We start from the raw sequence: 17,384 nt of genomic DNA on the forward strand, positions 1-17,384 counted from the left end.
ATGTGGGAAATGAAAGTGGATGTTGGGTTGAGTTAGAGAGATGATAGGACTGCATCAAGTGAAGGTGGATCAGGAATGTGTGCCTGGGAGGAATGGTGGAGTAAGGGTTTGGGCTTGAGACCGTGATTCAATAGGGGATGGTGACATGGATGAAGGTCAACGTTAGGAAGGGCTTGAGAGAAGAGTAGGACAAACTTGAGACACCTGTGTCTTCTACTTTCAGTAGAAGCTTACTGCAAAAGTGCTAGTCCGTATGATGGAGAAGAAAACAGAAAAGCATGCACAAGTAATAAAGCTCTAACAAATACTAAATTTAAATCTGTGTGAGCAATTTTCTGTAACTCTCTGGATAGGCAGCCCAAAGTTTTTTAGTAACTCCATCAGGTAGTTCTCTCACTATAAGAAAACCACAAAAAAGCTTTGTGTGTGGACTTCGCAAAGATTATGGAAAGACTCAGGGTAGAGAAACAAGATAAATCTTGACTAATACAAACAGAACTGAAGCTTTGTCCTGAGAGATCTAGGTGCAATGCACATCAGGGTGTAGGAGCTCTCAGGTAGACATAGTGTTATTTGAATGTAGCCTTCAGACTTATGGGAAGCCTGAAAGCTTTTTAACTAGTCTCTAAAAGTTCCCATATGAAAAGCAATGTAGTAATTTTCTGATGTAGTTTTTTCAACGTGTAATGTAAGAAGAATCAGGCAGAATTTCGTCAACATGAGCTCCTTTGTGCTGCAAAGAGGTGAGCTGCGTTTTGCCCCCCTCCGCCTGCCCCATCTCCCATCCTCAGTGCTTGTAATTAACTACAATATGTAGCTGAAACTGTAGCATTTAAGTGGCATCTTGCTGATAATTTGGCCATACACATGTGGGATGATGGTGCCACCGTGCTGATCCTAACTGTTCATGTAGGAACAGAAGGGACAAACCCTAGAAAAGATGTGTCTTTAACTATGTTCTCCCATTTCTCTTTCTCCTCCCCATAATGTGTACTTAATGTGGTGTGCCTAGGTAAGTAATGTGTGGATCCCATGGAAAAAACTTTTTGATTTTTATTTAAAGCTGTTATTAGAGTTGTCACTCACAGTCATTATATTGTGTTATCACGTCTACAACATTGTTATGGATGTCGAAGTTTTTGGAGATAAAAATACTTAGAGAAAGCAGACTGATCTCTTATGTTTCTTTCTCTTGTGCTGTAAACTGTAATTATGAAGAAAGGCCTTAATATAGGTAAGACTGGTTCCATTTCAATGATTCAATTCTATAGGGAGAATTCACTTCTGGATTTTGTTATTGGCAGGTGATGGATTGCTTCCTCTCTTCTAAATATTTCTGTGGTTAGGAGACAAGGGTTACTGGGTGCTGGATGATTTTCCTTATGTGTTGTGTTCCATTAGCTGAACAGCAATCACCCTGGACGGGGTGATTTTCACAGGCAGTGTCCTATCATCAAGCTAAGGAGGATCCTTTTATGTATGAAAGCCTACGTATCTGAAAGCCTGCTCTTAAAGCTGGGAATAATGGTATGTTTCTTTAGGGCTGTGGGGAGGATGTTCTGCTCTAAACCTCCCCACCCTCAGTTTTTTTCATGAATGAAATGACATGGCAACCTTGTGCTATAGGAGCTAGGAAATGTTGGAAAAACCTCTAAATAGAGCTACAAAAGCATTTCTTGGATTACTTGCAGTACTACTCTGTTCAACCTCTCATTTGTTATGCCTTGTTACACACTAGTTAATGGTTATTAATAGTATAATATGCTTTTATTTTTGGATTTGACATGGTTCATTTTTAAACTTGTTTCCAGGATCAACAGGACATTTATTCTAGAGCAAGCTGGTGGTTTGATACTTGTTCTACAATGGCATTTGAGCTACATTTTCCATTATGTTAACACTCAGTAGCTCAGTGCTTGGTAACTATCAGCACTGGGGAATCAGTGGAAAACTTTCCTTATCTCAGTTAATTATTCTGTCCGCAGAACAAGATCCTGAATAACTGCAATGAAGCTGCCCAAGACAGGTTGGAAACAGGGAAACTAAGTGGTAGGAGGAAGCAGAGTTGTTTTCAGTAGCAAGAGGAGATGAGTGTGGTAAGCAGGGTTGAAAGTACGTCCGTGTGTTGTTTTGTTCATGTAGTGTTTGTCTACATGGGTTTTTTGCCAACAACAACAAAAAGTAACAGGAGAGATGAACCCCTATGTTTCTTGTGGTTAATTCAGCTAATTGATAATGTATTGGAATAAAACTGTAGGAAAAGTGTGAATAAGCTTTACAGACAGCAGCCATTTGGTATAACGATTAATACGGTGCTTATTGCTACAACTTCAGCAACACCTCTTTCCGCCTCCCAAGTTCATAACCTTAGAATACATCTCTCCTTTGGGAATTGACTGTTGTTGCTATTGTTACTGTTTTTAAAACCAAACAAAAAACCCCCAAACAACATAAAACAACCAAAGCTTGGTTTTAGGAGCGATTTTTCTTTGGTTAAAATAGCCAGCTTAAAAAAAGACAAATAATACTCACTACCAGTCCCACAAACTCAAGGTGAGCCCTGATAGTCAGTCTTGAGTTCTCTCTGCTCTTGTCAGAAGGGTAGGAGGTTTTGGTGCTGATCTCTTCGTGGGATTTATGTCGTTATGACTGAAAGTAGAAATTTGAAACACAGTGTGGTGTGGAGTAAACCATGAACTGATTACTGAAGAAAGTAGGAAGTAAAAACAGTCCTAGCCACTGACTGCACTGAAAAAGAAGTACTTTTGCTAAATTAAACGAGTAGTAAGTTTCAGTGAGCCGAAAAATGCTCTTCTGGCCTTTTCCAGAATAGAACTGGCTTTAAGTCTCAGGAACTGCATTTGGCTCTGCTATCTGAATTATACCATGAAATCTCTCTTTGTTGGCTGGGCATTGTTGGAATACTCTTCTGTACAAATTTGAGAAATAGAAGGAAGGGTTTCTGGCAGCAGTGCTCTGAGTACTCGAGTCAGATTTTCACTAAGACTAATCTTGAAGAACATATACAAGAGTTAGGCAATGATACATTCTGGAAAGTGCTCTGATATTAGTGATCATTCATCCTTAAATCATTAAATGGGTGATTTGCAGCCATCTATTGTATTTGATGATTTTGGATATAGGTCTGGAAAGCTAAGCCTTTTGCCAGTACCCAGGTGTATCATGGAGCAGGGATGATTGCGAACAAGGTGGAACAGGCATATAAGCAGAGGAGTAAAAGGAGTAAGATCTATTATTTTTACCACAGGTTAAAAAAGCATGCCTGGGCAGGAATTACAAGTACACAGCAAATTCACATGTGAGTTTACGCCTTGAGAACTCTGTGCTGTACCCACCAGTGCAGGAATTAACCTGCATCAGATACAAACCAAAGTGGATGAGCACCTATTCGGTTTGTTATAATTAGCTAACTTTGTTCAGAGAACTTTATTCTGTCGGCAATTACTTAGGAATGTTTTTGATGTAGAGCAGTATTGGGAAAGGTTTGCTTAGGCTTTTGTTTGGATTTGCAATACTGTAACTGTTTCCTGTAATTTCCAAGAATTCTCTTCTCCCTTTTCCTGTGAAGCTTTTTTTGATGAGGTTAGTGGAAATGCTATGCGTGGATGGCTTGCAGAAATGCAATCAAATTTCTTCCATCAGGCAGATAATCAGTGTTTATTCAGATTAGCCTTGGAACAAAGTTCAAGTGCCAAGAGTACAGCTATGAACAATTTCACAACTGCACGTGACCAAAAAATAAAGAAGTCAGGATTTTGTAATAGCCCCCCAAAATGAGCATATTTCTTAAACACAATATCAGATTATACCCCTGCAGTGACTTAGATGTTTATCCTAGTATTGGCAATGCGTGAACTGCTGTCTTGATTCTTTTGATAGAAAATGAACTGCGTGGCAAGGTTGTCTGGGTGACAGGAGCTTCAAGTGGAATTGGAGAAGAATTGGCTTACCAGCTGTCAAAGATAGGAGCCTTGCTTGCCATCTCAGCAAGAAGAGAGGATGAGCTGGAAAGAGGGAAAAAGAAATGTCTTCGTAAGTACAACTTACTACTTCATACGAGCAGTTCCACTCTTGCTGTGATGGAGTTGCCACAGCAGTACTAACCCACATATCACAGGAATAAGTTCCATGATGAAAGTAAACTTTATACATAGCTTCACTGCATGTTTGAAGCTGGTGTTTTCTTTTTGTGAGTGAGAAGCCTTTGTATAGACTTGCATTATGAGTTCCTTTATAAGCCAATGTTGCCTAAAAATCTCATTGTCAATTGCAAGTGGTCTTGTAAGATACTAGGTTAAGAAAAGGAATAAATACTTTGGGGAATGGAGGAAACAATCTGAGGGATACCATCCCATTAAGAACCAAACCATGTAGCTGCGTGCTACTAAGAGGTCCTGTCCTTCAGGTTTGTGCATGTTACAGGCAGATTGACAACTGACTTTCCTCTTTGGAAAAGAAATGAACAGAAATGTTCAGAAAAAGTTTTTCTGAGCAAGTGCAAGAAAGAGGATCTCCTGTAGAGAGGAGCAAATGTGAAGCGGAATGTTTAACTATTCCAGTTATCTTTCATATGCCTGCTGAGTCAGTAGTCTGGCTTCATTCCTCCTGTTCCTCTTTTTCCCCCCTGTTTTCTGACTTGACAGTGAAAGGGACAGACAGTTAATTCACACTGATAAGTAGAGGTTTTGAACATGATTAATGTTATGCCTGTTTCAGATGATTTATCCTCTTTAGCACAGTATGCAATATTCTATACTGAGTATATCACACTGACAGTTCATTCCTAGTCATGTTCATAGAATGTCCACAGTCTACTTGGAATGTGTGCTAGTGGACAGCGAAATGTTTGTCTTGGGTTAGCACGTAAACATTTCTAGAAATCTAAAAGTTACAGCAGGCTACACTGAAAATCTGTCAAGGAGCTTTCAAAAATGCACAACTCAGTTCTATTTTCTGATGCTTCAAAAAAACAGTTACTTAAATAGTTATCCTCAAAAAGAAGCAAGGGACATAAGATGACAGTGCGGTTAAGTGGTAGTCATGGCAAAATTCCAGTGCTATATGATGCAATGTTTAGTGGTCAGTAGAAGTATGCAACTACATTTGCGTCTGTAGCTGTTTGTTGTTATTGCAAAATTGGTAACACGAGATTGGCTGGCAGGAGCCATAATCCTGGGTATGCATTTTCAAGCAACACTTGTATGAGAGTGCAGTGTGCTAAGGAATATTCAGAAATTTTATTTTAATTGATATGAACAAAGACTACAGATTTATCTACGATGATTTCTGCCTCTGCCAACTTTAAGTGACCCTGGGGTATATACTAGCTTTAAAGTCTTATGTAGCCACGTGTTTTGCAAGTATATGCTACTGAATTTTATTTAACTATAGGTCAGATTAGTGGGAATATTGGAAACTCTTCAGTAACATAGTTACTCCATATTTTCTATAGCCAGCCTTTAAGTAGTGGAGGAGAATAATTGGGCCCACTTCCCCTCTTCTTCTCTTCTCAAGGCTATGTAAGCCCAGCTTCCACCCCTTTCCTTGACTATTATGTGCACTAGCACCCCTAACCATCTTAGTGGCCCTATGCTATGCTATCTCCAGTTTATCAGTATTTGTCTTGAACTATGGGGGTCCAAAACTGGGCACGGTACTCTAGATGCAGTCTTAGAATGATGTGTAGAGGCACTTAAAAATCACTTCCCTCAGTCTGTTCTTGCTAGTGCAGCCCATTGGCATTTGTAATTGCGAGAGCTGATTGCTGACTTACATTCAACTTGTTATTGTCCTTCCATCAGGACCTCCGGTCTTGTTTGGAGAGCCGGTATGTAGCTGTTTGGACGTTGGCCTGCAGTACTGCATAGCATTATTCTGTCCCAGGTGTGAAACTCTCCATTTGACTTTATTGAGCTTAATGAGGTTTGTCAGACCATTCTTACAGCATGTTAAGTTGCCTCTGAATGGCAGTCCTACCCTCCAGCATAGCAACTGCTCCTTTGAACTTGATGTGAACTGAAAAGTTGCTGAAAACTTGTGTTTTGTCCCATCATCTGGGTTATTAATGAAGATATTAAAAGGTATTGATCATGGAGGGATATCACTTCTAAGTGGCCACCAGTTAGACTTTGAATGGTTGATTGCTATTCTTTGGGCTCGGTGATCCAGCCTGTTTTTCACTTGCATTGTAATCCACTCATTTAGACCCCCCATGTTTCCCCAATATAGCTTCAAGGATGCTATGGAAGACAACATAGAAAGCTACATTGTCAAGGTGAACAACATCCGCTGCTCTCCCCTTGTCCACAGAGCCGGTTGTCTCATCACAAAAAGCAATTAAGTTGGTCAGGCAGAATATGTCCATGCTAAATCTATGCTGGCTTTTTCCAGTCACCTTCTTGTCCTTCATGCACTTGGAAATTGCTTTCAGGAGGAATTGCCACATAATTTTCCCAAGCACTGAAGTTAGGCTGTGTGACCTTTGGTTTTCTCCAGTCATTGGGGAGCTACTCCATTTATCAAGTACCTTCCAAAGATGAGTGACATTGGTCAGCTTTTCTAAATGTTGGATGTATATATTGCCCTGCTTTTATATGCCGTTTGTCCCTAACTTGATCTTCCTGTGACATTGGTAGTATTTCTTTCCCCCAGAGTCTAGCCTCAGGAGTGTGGGAAACCTGAGAGGAGATCTTGCCAGTGAAGACTAAGGCAAAGAAGGCAATGAACATCTCATGTTTTTCTGTGCCCTTTGTCACTTCCTTGCCATCTCTATTCAGCCATGGGCCTGTTCCACCTTTGGTCTTCCTTTTGTTGGGGCTGTACCTATGAAGCCCTTGTTGCCTTTCACATTCCTCACCAGTTTCAACTCCGTCTGAGTGTTGATCTTCCTGATTCTATCCCTACGTGCTTGGACAGTGGGTCCATGTGCTTCCTGGGTGCCTTGTCGCTGCTCCCACCTGCATGTTTTTGTTTTGCAGTTGAGTTCAAGAGTATTCTGTAAGGTTTGTGTAGCATGGAATGGATTAAGATTGAGCTACAACATGTAACATCAACTTGAATTTGGCTGAATTATGTGGACTAATTGGAGCTAATAGGCTTTAACATGCCAGCTGCAGATGCTATACACAGCAGCAACTTAACTAGATAATTTGCATATTAATGTCAGAAACAAGCACATACATCTTGTTCAAAATTTAGAGACACCACCCTGTGATACACGTTTATGCATTCTACACTGCTTAAGGAGAGGGAGAGAAGGAAAGTACTGTGAAAGCTGTGGTAATACCTGTTGAGTCATGCATATACCGACTCAACACTTCATTGCACTTCTGCAGGAGGGAGAGAAAACAACTTGTATAACTTGCATGGTTCCTGCAAGTGGCTTCTATATTTCCCCCAGCCACTCTCTGCAACATGAGTTGAATTTCACCAGTGATGTTGGAGATTTTAGGGCTTTTGAGAAAAAACAAAGAAAAAAAGTCTGTTTCTTGGTTTGACAAAACTCAAATATTATTTAAATATGGATAGGCCCAATGAATGACAGTGTACAAGTTCTAGAATCATACGGTAATTGAGGTTGGAATGGACTGTAGGAGGTTATGTTGTTCAGCCTCTGCTAAAACCTCATGTTCAGTTAAAGGGCATTATACAAGATAGAAATAAAATATCAAGAGGAAATGCTGAAGAGCTGGAAAATAAAGCGTCTGTGCTGAGTAGTAGTGTTTATCGTGTTATGAGAAACTGCTATCTTGGATTAACATGTATTGAAAAGAGTTGTTGATCTGAAAACCTCTAGGAGATCCTAGGGGAAGGAGGTGTACACCTGGTGTCGTAACAAAATATTATTCTAAGTCAGTATTACTTACGCATCTGTCTTTCAGAAAACAAGTTGGCATGTTTTAAAAACCATGGTGATTGTAATCATGTTTTAGTTAAAAAGTTAACTAGAACTTAATGAACCATCAACAGGGAAGATGCAGCCCATGATTGCTTGATAGGAAAAGACCAGTCAGAAGACCTGCTGCTTGGTAGTTGGGCGGTTTGATCCCAACCAGAAACCCTGTAGTGTAAAGCTGCTATGTAAGGATACTTTAAAAGACCTCCAGAAAATTCTGTGCCCTTTCACAGCTGTGTGACAGTGGCCTTTGTTCTCGGTAGACTGAACTTTGAGCGCTCAGTTTCAGGTATGTTGCATCCAAAAGCTGGTGGCCACGTCCAATTCACTTTGCAGCTGGAGACACTTCACTAAAGGATGTTAACTAACGTATGTTAGCATCTGTGTAAAACGATGAACTCTAAACTAAGGTCCGCCCGCTTGGGGGTAAGTGTTTTTCTCAGTTATCAGAGCTGTTCCCTTAAAAATATCCGTTTGCTAGCCAGCAAAAAAGGAAGTGGAATATTGGGGGTTATTAGTAAAAGGAATGGAGAACATTATTCTGACAATGTATAAACTGGGACGTGTACATGCCTTTAACATTGTGCACAGTTCTGGTCATCAGCCAGAAAAACAGTGGGATGAGTGGACAGTAGAAGTTGTTTAGAAAAACAGTAACAAGAATGTTTGAAATTTTGTAAAAGCTATCTATGAGGAGTGACCACAGCAAGGATTCTTCACCTTAGAAAAGAAGTAAGGAAGCTGATAGAGATGCACGGTCTGAGTACTTTGTGGGGTGGAAATCAGACTGGGCTATAGATTGCTCCAAAACAAGAACTGGGCTTCTGGTTTGATATTTCCTGAAGTCAAAAGTTTCTTACATCATATAAAAGAACACTTCCTTCCTTATCAGCAGTCTGTGTCTCTTCCTCTGCTTTTTAATTTCCCTCCCTGTGTAGCTTTCTTGGCTGGGTTGACTGTGTGGTCTTTTTAATCCACAGCAGAAACATTCCACATCCCAGTAGGTTTCAACTGTGCATATCTGCTTGAAGGAGCATGAGGTAGAGGTGTGTCTCTGAGAGGGTAGTTTAAACTACGTGGATTTTACTGCTGTGTTTCTGGAAGAACAGAGGGGAAAATGCATATGGAGGGGTTGGAAGGAGCAATAAATGGAAATACTGGTAGCTTTAAACCAGACACTTGGGTTTGTTTTAACCAGTAGCCTAGATACTAATGACCTTTGAACAGTGGCAACTTATGGATTTAAGTAACCTCCTTATTTGTATATCACTGTAAAGACAAAGTTCAACCTTAATTGTATACACAAGAAGTAGTAATTAAAAAAATCAGAGCCTTAGGTCCTGTAAAGAGGGCAGCTGGTTAAAGGGGAGCAGGTACCCTTAGTTGTGGCTAGGAATCAATTTAGAAACAAAAATAGCACTATCAAACTTATACAAATAAAGCAAAAAAATCATGTTATATGTAGTTAAAAAAACCTGAAAAGATTATCATTAAAGATTTTATGTTTGTGAGTCATCTGCCCCAAAACCCCAGGGTAACAAATCACTGCTCAAGAAATACTTTCTATGGAAAAGGTCAGTTGTTCTGAAGAGACAGTGGTAGAAACACTCAACATGAAGGCTGGAGCTTGATGACAGCTGACTTTTATTTCAGGAGATGGATATATTAAAAGCTGTCAGTTAAACAAAAACCTTCTTCTAGCTCCTCCAATAATCCTCCAATAGTCTACCTTCTCTAGACTTTGCCATATAGCTACTCATGTCTGTATGTCGTGTTTTGGGTCTAAATTGGCCTAGTCCTATTGTCAGGAATAAACATACTTGACCAGATACAAGCAAAGTGTCAGGCTGCCAATACGCTGTAGTTCTGAGTGGCTCAGTGAAAAATTTCAAATGCATGTTACTCCCAACTATCACAATTAATTTGGAGAATCGAGTTGTCTATATTGTGCTACCCAAGCCTGTTTAATAAAGTCAAGCTTTTTACAAGCAAAAACATAATGAGAAAAAAAAGACTTGGTAGGAACAGGTTAAAAATGGATTCTGTTTGGAGATCAAAATGAAAACAAAGCAAGCATTTTATTTCCAACTTCATGTTATGGTTTCTTGTTGTCTTTTTAGTGAAAATGTGGTGTTTAAAAACACGTTACATTTCCCACAATTGTTGTGTTAGCAATCTTATTGGTTCCCATTCACTTTATGGTTGTTTTTAGAGATTAGCAGCTTGAGTGAAAAAGATATCCTTGTTCTGCGTCTTGACTTGACTGATAGAAGCTCTCATGAAGCTGCAACCAACAGCGTTCTTAAGCATTTTGGCAAGGTAAGGTGCGCTTCTGCGGTTAAACTTCTTTTTCTTCTCTATCTCCTATACCTACATTTATGTTTGTATTTCACTTTTATTCTATTGTATGGTAAATTCACCAGTGTCTACATCTTTCTTAAGTTTCAGTATTAAACTTGCCCCAAATTACCTGAATTTTCATCCCTTCTGTTGCTTGCTTCTGGGTTTCAGCAGGCTTTGCAGAGACGCAGCAATGAACAAATAATGACTGGTCATTACCAAGAACTAAAAACTCACTTGATGTTACTGAATTTCTGGACCAACTGGAGTAATCCTCAGCTGTGTATTTAGGACTTAAAATTGTGTGTGAAAGTCAGAAGCTATATTTTGTAGTTTCGGTAATGCATGTAACTTGGGTTCAGAACCGTGTGGAACAAAACTGGACATCAGGCGCAATTATTTACCTTGTTTGCTGTGTAGTTTTCTTGATTGCTAGTCCAGAGTATGGAGTTAAGACAATAGCAGTCAGATCTGACCAGTATTAAGTAGAACGTGCAAAACTTCAAGCTAGGCCTTTAGTCCACTATTATTTTGATTTGACAGTGAAATTATTGATACCAGATTTGATTCTTCTGTTCTTTACTCTAATTGGTTTCTGGTTCTGCACAAAATGTATTTTCAGAGGTCACCTTGCAGGACCTGAGTCTTAAATGTTATTTGCAGTAGGGTTAAAAAATGTTGTGTGGAAAACAACTTTCCAGCTACTGGTGTTCCTGTACTAGGAGTTAACCTTGTTTGGCATCAAACACTGTATTCTTGTTCTGTTGACTCAGCTCAAAATCAGCCAGCCCTCAATTCAAAGCGGAAGTCTAGTGGGGGAGAGCAACTGCTGAAACTTCTTCAGCTGCTGATACGTCTTACTTGTGTATGGCAGAGGTGACACTAGAGGGAAGAGAATAGTCACTTAACAATTGCCTGAGGAAGCACAAATATTACAGGAAATGTGCTTATATTAATTTATCATTGTATCTTTCCTGAGATTGATGTTTTGGTCAACAATGGTGGACGCTCCCAGCGCTCCTTGTTTGTGGATACAAACCTGGATGTCTACAGTGCCATAATGGAACTCAACTACCTGGGTACAATCTCTTTAACAAAACATGTCCTGAATCACATGATCCAAAGGAAAAAAGGAAAGATTGTTACTGTGAGCAGTGTGATGGGTATCATGGGAGCTCCTCTTGCCTCTGGGTACTGTGCCAGCAAGCATGCTCTGCAGGTAAGTTACATTTCTGAGGTTAATTAAGTCTTCTTGTGTAAGAGACCAACATCAGTTAGTGCTGTAGCAGAGGATTTTGTGCAGAAAAAGCAAGTCTCACCTGAAATTTCACACAACGCACGTAACTTCCTCAGGTTTTGAAAGTCCTTTAAAACTAATTCGCTCTGAAATGCAAAACATCTCAGCTTCCAGTGTAGATTTATTTTCCTGACTAAAATTCAAATGCCATCTTTGTTGGTCCTAACCACTACGTAGTTAAATTCTAATGCGAAACACAAGACCTTAGCCTCTGGCCTTCTGATGAAGGAATACCTAAATCTGAGGATTATTCTGTTGCGTATAGAAGCCCTAATGTTCTCATCTTAATTCAATTAGGGAGGAAAAGTCACTGGTGAGAGTTTTAAGACTACAGGAAATCTTTAGGACAGTAAAGGGAGAACAGTGAGTAGTAAAGCAGACTACTCAGAGAAATGAGAATTCCTGATCTAGCTGGGAACATCTGAACAAGTCTTCCAACAGTTCTGAATCTTGCTGTGGTATGAAGAACTGGCAGCTCATAGTGTCTTAGGAAGTTATCTTCTGCATAACACCACTTAACTTTCGGTACTGCTTGGAAAGTTTTTGAAAGTAGTCTCACTTGTATAGAAAAACATAAAAGAAGAGCTCAGAAAAGTATCTGGGGAAAAAAGACTGCCTGTATCACTGAGGAATTGTTTGTTTAACTAGTAAATTTGTTTAGACATATTTGTCTTTCACCACTGTTTGACTTCCTGCTAGTGTACATTTTGATCTCAGTAAAATAAACTTCAGCTGTGCTCAGTGGTGGTGGTTTAAAAAACTGGCACCTTCTTACTCCCTGCTGGATTTAAGCACATAAACAGAGTAAATAACTTTGTCTAAGCTATGTGATCAATATCTTTTTGACAATTTGACCACGACCACCAAAAATGTAACAAGTGGCTGACACTGCAAAGCCATTAGACACTTGAGAGAATGAAGATGTAGAAGATGGTGACAGGTCTTTGCTAATAAAAAGTTTTCAATTAGTGATGGGGAGAGGTCTGCTCCTCTTCATTTGAGTGGCAGCAATGAAATTGCCCATTAGAGGCCAGCTTTTGGTTTTAAGTCTAGTAGATTTAAATTACAAGAATGCAGTGAGCAGAAGCATGAATTTTCTTTATGCTCCTTTATTTATTAAGCATTCTTTGAGTTGAATTATCTTTTGGGTGTGGTGTAGTTGGTCTAAGCATGGCTAATTAGTCACAGAGCACAAGGAATTCACGTGTTGCTTTAAAAATTCTCAGAACTCTGAATCTCACGTTAAGATCAAGAACATGGACAAAGCTTTAAAGATACAGTATACTAAAATCTCTGCATTAATTAAAATATGCTAACTGAACTGCTTATATCTTCGTTAGCATCTACCTCTGCTCAATAACCTGGCCAGACTTCAAACCTCCTTTCTTGTTTCTTTCACAGTATTTCTGCAAATACTAATTGCAGGTGTTAAAACATGTGATTTGCAATATAGATTTCGAAAAGACTCTGTCTGAGAGTGTCTTATCAGTCTGGAGTTATGGCTAGATGTGGGCAAGAACCCCCCAAAAACTAGAAAAGCTTTTTGAAATCTCAGATTTCATCAGTACAGTTGAGGTAAAGGAAGTCTGTAGGAATGGCAGTCCTCTTCAGATAACCCAGTAGCCCGTCTCTGACAATGACCAAGAAGAAATTGCTAGAGAGGGTAGGGGAAAGGTAAGATGAAGCATAAAGTGATGCTTTTCCTGTTGTGTTTTCCCAGCATGTATCAGTCTGTATTCTAAGATCTTCTTGAAATGAAGATTGCATTTTGGCCACCAGTTATTAAATATGAGAGCCTATCTGATGTGAATTCATCTATTACAGTTTTTGTTGGTTTTTTTTTCTTAATTCATGCCTTGGAGTCCACCACAGCTGACACAGTTAATGCTGCAATCTTAAATGTGTCTTTTTTTAAAAAGTCCCTCCTTTTGTTTGGAGTTTTGTTTTTTATTTTATTTTTTTAAATTTCTTTTAAATGGCAGTCGGAGGCGGAATGAAGGAATTGTTAAGAATTAAAATTTGTTCTTGAAACAATCGCACTTTGATTCCTGCCAACTGGAATTCTTCATAACAACGTTCCACTGATGAAATTACCCTTTATTTCTGTTCTGGGAGTGCTGTAAGAGCGTGAGTCAAGTCCGCGGGAGTCTGCATCTGACTGATGCACTTTCTCTCCTAGTGTGGTGATGCTCATGGAGATAATGTGTCATTCATCTAGTTGTAATTCCTATAATTGGTGGCATGTGGAGTGGATCAGAAATGGTGGCCTTCAAAATGTTCCTTAATCAGGAACTTGTCTAATAAGCACGTGGACTGCACTGAGCAGCAACCGCTATGCTCTTTGTTCAGTCTCTGATCATTAGGGGAATTTCTAAATGTTTCTGTTATAGTAGAAGTCAGTTCAGCCTTGCCGCCTTCAGCATCTTCTAGGATTTGGTCACTAAGCTGGAAAGGCCCAGAGAAGGCTTAAAGCAGCTCCTGTTCCACACCCTGTGTCTGTATGTTAGAGCTGGCTTCAGGCTGTGCCTGGTGGAAACACTCAGATTCTTCCTCTTGCACTTGAGTTCCTTCACTGCTTCTAAATCTGCATCTGCTCCTGCCTGAATTTCAAGAAAAGAGAGCACTTTCTTGTCTTTCTTAGGAATTTTAAGCTGCTCTTCTGGGAGGAAGTGAGGGAATTTCATACCAGCTATCTTTGGCTATCTAAGATAAGTGCTGGAATTGGAGAACCTGTATATACTGTAGATGGAGCCCCCAGAGGGGTAAAATTCTGGTCTTCAAGAGGTTCTTTTCAGCATGTATCAGCCAGTATTTCAGCTGAGCAAATGTCCTGGCCATCCTATGTTTCTGGTGAAGGTTGTACCTCTTCCATGGTGTAAAAACTTGGAACTGCAGCACAGGGGAAGGAGGGGTCACGCAAACCCCTTGAAATCGAGGGGGATAGCAGAATGGCACAGAGCAGAAACAGGAGCTCGCTGTGATCTCTGCCTACATGCATTTAATTTTTACAGGCTGTGCAACCCTTTAATGAAATAGCACTGACTTTGACAGTGCTACTCAAACAGCAGCACTCTGAAAAAAGCCTCAGCAGCCCTGTGCTCAGCTACTGTGTAGAAACAATCACCAAAGATAATGTAAGCTCACATAAGCTTTTGTTACCTTGCAGCTTGCTCAGGTCAGCAAGGCTCCCTTTGTACGAGTTGGAGAGAAGGGGCAATCGGAGTGGAGGGTTCCGGAGCCAGTGGACTCTGCAGGAAGGTGGCTGAAGTTGCCTACAGAGCTGGCTACTGCTGTGTGCCTCTGTGTGGCTACTCAGAACTGCGGGCAGGTGGCCATTTTTAGGTAGAACTTGGATCCCAGAAGCCTCTCAGCACTTGAGCAGATGTAGGTGCTTTGTCACAAGTGACCGAGCAATGTTTCTGGCTGCCTTTCCACCACAGCATTCCCAGACACACACCCCTTCTACCTCCTTGACTCCTGGAAGTACATCTTGAGTTTGTCTCCTTCAGGCAAAATGGGAGTCAGTTCTGTTCCTCACCATCCCAAATGGACAGGGAGTGACAAGGGAGTGTGGGCTGGGAGAACTTTCGCTTAGTCCTGCTCATGCAGTGTTGATTCCATTGCCGTGTTGCTGGAATAACTAACGATTGCCCAAAGGAGGGAAGATGGCTGCATAGGCTACTGTTTGGGCTGTGCTTCTAGGAGAGCCTGGGCTTCCCATCCTTGCTGTGGCGAATAGGATACAAAGCACTCGTGTGAACAAGGAGCAGTGCCACGTCTTCTGGCCTTGCTCATGACACGTGCTGCCTCCTTCTCCCCTTTGGGGTCTAGTAGCTTGTTACTCAACTGGATTGGCAGCACAACTTTTGTGAACAGGACTGGACAACTTGGGGGCTAAGGGGCTTTTCTGAGATAAGTGGGCTCAGGACCCCTTGAGGCAAGAAGGGAACGCGGAAGGTGCGGGTCGGGGCTGTAGTGGTGGATAAAGCACAGCTGTATGGGTGCCACGTCTGAAGGTGTGTGCCAGGGGTGGCTATATCGATGTCTATAATTGCAGATAAAATTTTTAATTAGCCATTGAATGTTAAAAGTCAGTGAAAGTAGTAGGAATTGCTTTTAGTGGAATACTATTATCTTTACAGCATAGAATTAGTATGAAAATATGTAATCGCTTAAACCTCGCTACATGTGGAAACATGGCAAAGGAAGATTACATTGTAGTCTTTTTTTCTAGGGTTTTTTTAATTCTCTTCGGACTGAGCTGACCGACTACCCTGAGATAAGTATTATCAACATATGCCCGGGGCCTGTACAGTCTAAGATTATACAAAATGTCTTTACGGAGAATCTTGCAAAGGTAAGGACTCAATTCTGTTGTGATAAATCCAACTTTTGCTGCAGGGCCAGCGATCCTTTCATGGTTTTCTTTTCTTTTTCTCCTCCTAGCAAACACTAACCTCATCTTTATACCAAGAAATGCTTTGATTGGTGCAGAACTATGTATAGTCTTGTAGTTCTTTGTGGTATCAAGTCCACATCAAATGAAAATGAAGTTTGAGAATTGTTATGCTTTCTCTTTTCCAACACATACAATCCAAGTCTAATAAAATTTACTGTACAGCCACCCTGCTGCAGTTTTGGGGGAAAGGCCAGGATTTTCTGGACACAATTCTGCATGCAAAATACTGTCCTTTCTGCACAGGTAGCTTTTTGTTTGCCCTAGTCACGATGTCCCCTATTGGGTTGATGCTGTTGTTGGCAAAGCCACTAGAGTCAGCTGATGGGAGGCATGCATTCTTTTCCTGTTAGTGATTGTTCAAGGAGAAAATGCAAAACCTTCCAACTGCACAGTTGCTTTTAATAAAGGCTGTCTAACAAAGTAGCTGGCAAAAATTGCTGCTATGAGACATTAAAATGTAATCTGTCCTAAATTCGATCAGTTTAAAGCTCAGGACAACCCACCAGTGAGGGGGGAGGGAAAAAAATCTCCCCTTGTGGAATCGAGTTTTGAAAGGATTTTTGGCTTGCAAAACCTCTTACCTCTGTGAAAGAAAAGAGGTGGAGCAATGTGGAAAGCTTGCAAAACAAATTCCTCAGCATATCCTCAGATTTCAGCATAGCAAAAGACCTAGGAGGAAGGCTGAATCTAGATTGATAGAGTAGTCTGTTACTGCTGGAGTGATGATGGTGATGATAGGGTTGAGTGTTTATGGGTAAGAATCAGGGAGAAGGCCAACAAGGCAGACATCATGGTGGGAGTCTGCTATAGACCACCCAGACAGGATGAAGAGGTAGATGAAATATTCTGTAATCCTGAAGGGGAAAGGGGTCCAGGAAAGCTGGAAGGAGGCTTCAAGGAGGGAATCTTAAAGGCACAGGAGCCGGCTGTCCCCATGTGCTGAAACACGAATTGGCAAGGAAGAAGACCAACCTGGATGAACAGAGAGCTTTGGCTGGAACGCATGAAAAAAAGGGGGATTTATGACCTTTGGAAGAGGGGGGAGGCCACTCAGGAGGACTACAAGGATGTCATGAGGCTACGTAGGGAGAAAATTAGAAGGGCCAAAGCCCAGCTAGAACTTAATCTGGCTACTGCCCTAAAAGAAAAGAAAAAGCGTTTCTATAAATACATTAGTAACAAGAGGAGGGCTGAGGAGAATCTCCATCCTTTATTGGATGCGGGGGGGAACATAGTGACAAAGGGTGAGGAAAAGGCTGAGGTACTTAATTAATGCCTTCTTTGCCTCAGTCCTTAGTAGCAAGACCAGTTTCTCTGGGTCCCACCCCCCTGAGCTGGAAGACGGGAATGGGGAGTGGAATGAAGCCCCCATA

General features: G+C 40.8%; 1 protein-coding gene across 1 annotated transcript; it reads left to right on the forward strand.

The window, feature by feature from the left end:
• Window positions 1–718: 718 nt before the first annotated feature.
• Window positions 719–15,909, forward strand: DHRS7 (dehydrogenase/reductase (SDR family) member 7; the record flags this gene model as incomplete). The annotated part of the gene is made up of 5 exons (XM_009699399.1): window positions 719–743; window positions 3,901–4,053; window positions 10,128–10,234; window positions 11,235–11,474; window positions 15,787–15,909. Coding segments are annotated over exons 1-5 (648 nt in total), but the record flags the coding sequence as incomplete, so codon positions are not given.
• Between the last annotated feature and the right edge of the window lie 1,475 nt (window positions 15,910–17,384).

This window comes from Cariama cristata, unplaced genomic scaffold (genome assembly GCF_000690535.1).
Source record: "Cariama cristata isolate BGI_N322 unplaced genomic scaffold, ASM69053v1 scaffold2444, whole genome shotgun sequence".
Classification (NCBI taxonomy): domain Eukaryota; kingdom Metazoa; phylum Chordata; class Aves; order Cariamiformes; family Cariamidae; genus Cariama; species Cariama cristata.